This window comes from Triticum aestivum, chromosome 7A (genome assembly GCF_018294505.1).
Source record: "Triticum aestivum cultivar Chinese Spring chromosome 7A, IWGSC CS RefSeq v2.1, whole genome shotgun sequence".
In the NCBI taxonomy this organism is placed as follows: Eukaryota; Viridiplantae; Streptophyta; class Magnoliopsida; order Poales; family Poaceae; genus Triticum; species Triticum aestivum.
The window spans coordinates 179027795-179032416 of record NC_057812.1 but is presented as its reverse complement, the minus strand read 5'-3'; the positions used below and the strand labels follow the sequence as shown (position 1 = coordinate 179032416).

General features: G+C 47.5%; 1 protein-coding gene across 1 annotated transcript; it reads right to left on the bottom strand.

Moving 5' to 3' along the window:
* Positions 1-2591: 2591 nt before the first annotated feature.
* LOC123151289 (UDP-glycosyltransferase 90A2-like) lies at positions 2592-4248 on the bottom strand. Its single transcript, XM_044571023.1, has one exon. It carries the CDS (start codon positions 4133-4135, stop codon positions 2726-2728), a length of 1410 nt encoding a protein of 469 aa, XP_044426958.1. The 5' UTR covers positions 4136-4248; the 3' UTR covers positions 2592-2725.
* Positions 4249-4622: the final 374 nt, after the last annotated feature.

The window sequence follows — 4622 nt, the reverse complement described above, 5'->3', positions numbered from 1 at the left end:
TTAGCAGGGTGGATGTTGCTTTCTTTTATTTGGTGCCTCTTTAGGCCAATTAGCTTCTTATCCCACAGTATGATGACTTCTATGTATTGATGGATTGTGATACTTATGTTGTAGCTTCCTTCTTTGTGGCGATTGTAAGCCAACTTAAACGTTTGTATTCTCATCTATTCAATTGATGTTGTATTTGTTGTGACGTCCACCTTATTACCGACACGTGAGTCGTCACATGTTTGGGTATCCCCACGCTCCTATCCTTAGCGAGGCTTGTAAAGTCGTTTGGGGTAGGACCGCATGTTGAGCATTACACCTCGGACCCGAGCTATCCTCTCTCGAGGATATGTTAAGGGTCTGGCCCCACTTTGACTACCTTTCAATTATGTTGTTCGATTATGGCGCCTGTTTGCGGTATGGGGGCTCACCCCCGATATGTCCAACCAGGTGGGTTGTAACGCGCCCCGTTTATGGTCCAGAGGCCCACCCCTGATATGTCCCGAACCTCCCTCTTTTGCCATGTGCTCTTGGTCAATATGTGAATATGCTAGATGTTCTAATTATGTCTTATGTCATTTGCTCTGTTAGCACACGCTATGTTGCTAGATCGAATTAGCGTCAATAAAAAAAAATCTTAAATGGCAAATACAAAGACACATATTTCCTAATCCTTGATTGACCTAGAACCAGTTAAGTTTCAATCAACTTTCCATGGAGTTGTCCATCAAGGACTCTAAAGTTACAAGAATTAATTCATATGTCAAGTGACATATAGAAATTGAAATTGTCAGTACCTTATTATTAGCATATCTTTCATATCTTAATACTTAGCCCCCACTAACCTATTTACCACAACATGCAAGCATGCCATCTTATCAAGCAACATCCATAGGAAAAAGCCCATCCGAACATAAATCATGCGTAGGAAAAGGTACACTTCAACATGCGAACATGCATGAGATATTTACTAAATATTTTACAACTATACAATAATAATCCAACACAATAAATCATATATATATATACATATATATATACACACACACACACACACATAGTTTTAGTTCTCATATTCTTTTTGAATATATCCATTCCATACAATCAAGTATCAATGGAAGATATTTTTTACTATTATAATTGAAAGATATTGCATAATATTTTCGCAACAAAGTGCGAGTTATCATCTATTCCCTCTGTTCTTAAATATAAGATGTTTTAGCTTTTCTCTATTTTCTCAGATCCGTATGCATCTAGAGTCGATTCAGTGTGTATATTTACTCATTTTAATTTGTATGCAGTCAATATTGCAATATCTAAAACATCTTATAATTAGAAACGACAGGAGTAGTTAGTACTTCTACGATGCAAAGCTCCAAACAAACATCGACCGCAAATGTGAATACAAGCCTGTTAGATTGCATGGGCAGATGATGGCATAGATAACAACTACTAGCAAAGAAGCGGATTAAGAGCACTCGGGTGCTCCACCCCCTATATTCAAAAATAATTTAGTAACTAAAAAGGTCAAAAAATCACAAAACTTTTTTGGAATCAAATATGACCAGGTATTGTACTCGCATAAAAGGTTGGGTTAAAGAATGATTCCCGTTGACTTCAGGGCAAAAGAAAAAAAAGACAAATTTATGACGACAATATAGCATGAGTACTTGTATCTAGCCTTTTTTGGCAAATACTTGATTCCATAAAAAGTCATGGGATTTTTGACTTTTTTCGAATTACTAACTTTTTTTAATGTAGGGGGAGTGTGGCACTGGAGTGCTCCTATGTATTTTCGCTACTACTAGGAACTACTATAATTAGTTATAAATACATGGGTCTCACTGACCTGCTGAAGCACGTGTCTCACTGACAATCTTCAATCATCTGCATCAAGTTTTTGAAAGAGGACACACCTATGTGCATGGTTTTCCTTCCTTGAGACTACCCAAAGTGGGAGTAATATATATAGTAACATCATGCATATTTTAGTTAAATAGATGATGTCGCATGCAATAAATGAATAAAAAGATGAAAATGATAACATAGCTATTACTCCTAGTATGAGTAAAGGCGTAGCCAGAATATTTCCACTCCCAAGGCTGTCTTTGTTGCTACAGTGTTTACTGTAGCTACATTACATGACTGTAGCTACATTCGCCTACATGACTGTAGCTATATTCACCGAAGGTTTTCCACTGCACGTCCCAGGCCACGGGCCAGGTAGCCTGGGACCTGACTACGCCATTGAGTAGTGAGTAACATCACACATATCAATGCAAGATGTGTTTATAGCCTAATAAATGAAATACTTCATGTTACCACATATATGTTACTCCTCACTATAAAAATAGTAACATACTCTAATAATATGGACATGTTATTAGTTTATATTACTATCTCTAATAATATGGACATGTTATTAGTTTATATTACTATCCATTGTGGCTAGTCTGAAGATGTTAAGACCTCACTTAAATTAAGCAGCGGCCCATTTCCCTTCGCCTCCGAAGATCAATTCGCTTGTCAACACCTGCACGTCTCAACTCACAACATTTATTCTAGACGAAGAGAGGAGCGATGACGTACCACAAAAAACGACATACAATCACCAACTTGCTTTTTAAAATAATGAAGCTGTAAAGACTAAGACAATACACCACAATCTTGACTAAAGCCACCGGAGCACCAATAATGCCAAGCACGCATACGAAACAGCAATTGGCAATGATTATATTTAACCACCATTGGCATTGGTCTCACTGACCTCCTGGACCATCTTTGCCAGGTTTTCATACGAGGAACCGCCCACTTCCATGGTCTTTCTAGAAGACACAGAGAGCTCACTAGCTCTAGCCGCGGCACGTCGCCCTTCCTCTCCGAAGATCAACTCCCTTGCCAACGCCTGCACGTCTCCACTCACAACCAATCCATCACTTTCCTTGCCCGCGTCTTCCTTTGGCCAAACTCGGAGCCCCATGTGGATCACGTCCACGACGAATTTCGCGTTGAGCTTCTGCTCGGCCGCCATTGGGAACGCCAGTATTGGCACGCCCATGGTGATGCTCTCCAGCACCGAGTTCCACCCGCAATGGGTGAAAAATCCTTTGACTGACTTGTGACCTAGCACTCCGAGCTGGTTGATGAAACCTTCGACCACCTTGCCCCTATCCCCGAACCTGTCATTGAACCGATCCTCACTGCTGAACCACTTCGACCGGACCACCCATAGGAAGTCTACGCCGGAGTGGTCCAAGCCGACGGCGATCTCTTCCAGCTGAGCCCGGCTCAGGTCGGCCTGCGAGCCGAACGCGACGTAGAGGACCGGCCGGTCCATGGCGAGCCTCGAGTCCAGCCAGTCCGAGATGTCACGGTCGTCTTTACTCTGGACTGCCGGTTCGGAAGCCGCAAGACAGAGCGGTCCGATCGGCCACGTCTTGATGTCGAAGTCCCGGTTCCACAGGTCGATGTAGACCGACTCGAGCTCGCTGAAGGAGTTGGCGATGATGCCCCTGCTGGAGTACATGCTGCTGCAGCTCTCGCACACGAAGTCCCAGTGCGGGCCGGCCGGCTCCGGGACGTCGAAAGGCGGGCCGAGGTCGGCTATGGTGATGCGGAGGTCCGGCAGGCCAGGGACCGGGAACGGCTCGGTCGGCGAGCTCACGAGCGCCTGCGGCTTGTGCGTCATGACCGCCCCGCAGACGTACGAGGAGAAGCCGCCGATGCCGAGGGTGACGAGCCGCGGCATGCCGAGCTCGTCGGCGATGTCCTTGGCCCACACGATGAACCCGTCGTGGACGAGCAGGTCCGGCCTGGGCTCGACCACGGCCAGGGCATCCGCGAACGCCGGCCCGAGCGCAGCCATCGCGGAGACGAAGTCGACGAGATGCGTCGTGGACGGGAGCTCGTCCGTGCACTGCGGGGCGTCCTCGGAGGGGAACGGAAGCTCGATGACCGCGGCGCCGGCGCCGGCGCCGGCGAGCCCCGCGCGGATGAAGGGCGCGTTGCGCGGGGTGGTGAAGAAGGTGACGGCGGAGGCGAGGCGGCGGCCGAGCAGGAGGCGAGCCAGGTGGAGCAGCGGCATGGCGTGGCCTTTTGCCATGAAGGGGAGCATGGCGACGTGACGGAGCGGCGGTGAAGCGGCCATGGATGGATATACAGTGCAGGAGGCGTGCAGCAGTGCAGCTGTGCAAGTGTGTGAGTCTCACGCAGTCTCGTACGTCCGATTATATATACTCGCTTGCGCCGCACGCGCCTAGAGCTAAAGCTTGCTGTTGAAGCCGCGTAACTACTGGAGGTAAAAAAATAACTGTAGTAATTGACAGGCATCGGATGCGAAGGACAATCAGACGTCCAGCGAGTAAAAAAGGACGGGCTTTTATAACAGCGTAATGATTCCCATCTTCAACGGCGTACGCATGGCGTGGGCCTGGCTGCTTTCGTCGTCGATGCACTGCCTGCTTTCGTCTCTGTCGTCTCGACGTAGTACGACGCCGACTGACCCCTGCCGGCCTGCGGCTCGTAGCGCACCAACCGCTAGCTCGACCCTCTGCTCTCGACACTTCACAGCGGTCGACCGAGACATTGCAGGTCGCGACGGTGGCGCGCGGGTCATAGGTACGTCCGTCCAATTT

Excerpts from the sequence above, each read along its gene's own strand:
- LOC123151289 (XM_044571023.1), bottom strand. The coding sequence starts at position 4,135 with ATGGCCGCTTCACCGCCGCTCCGTCACGTCGCCATGCTCCCCTTCATG.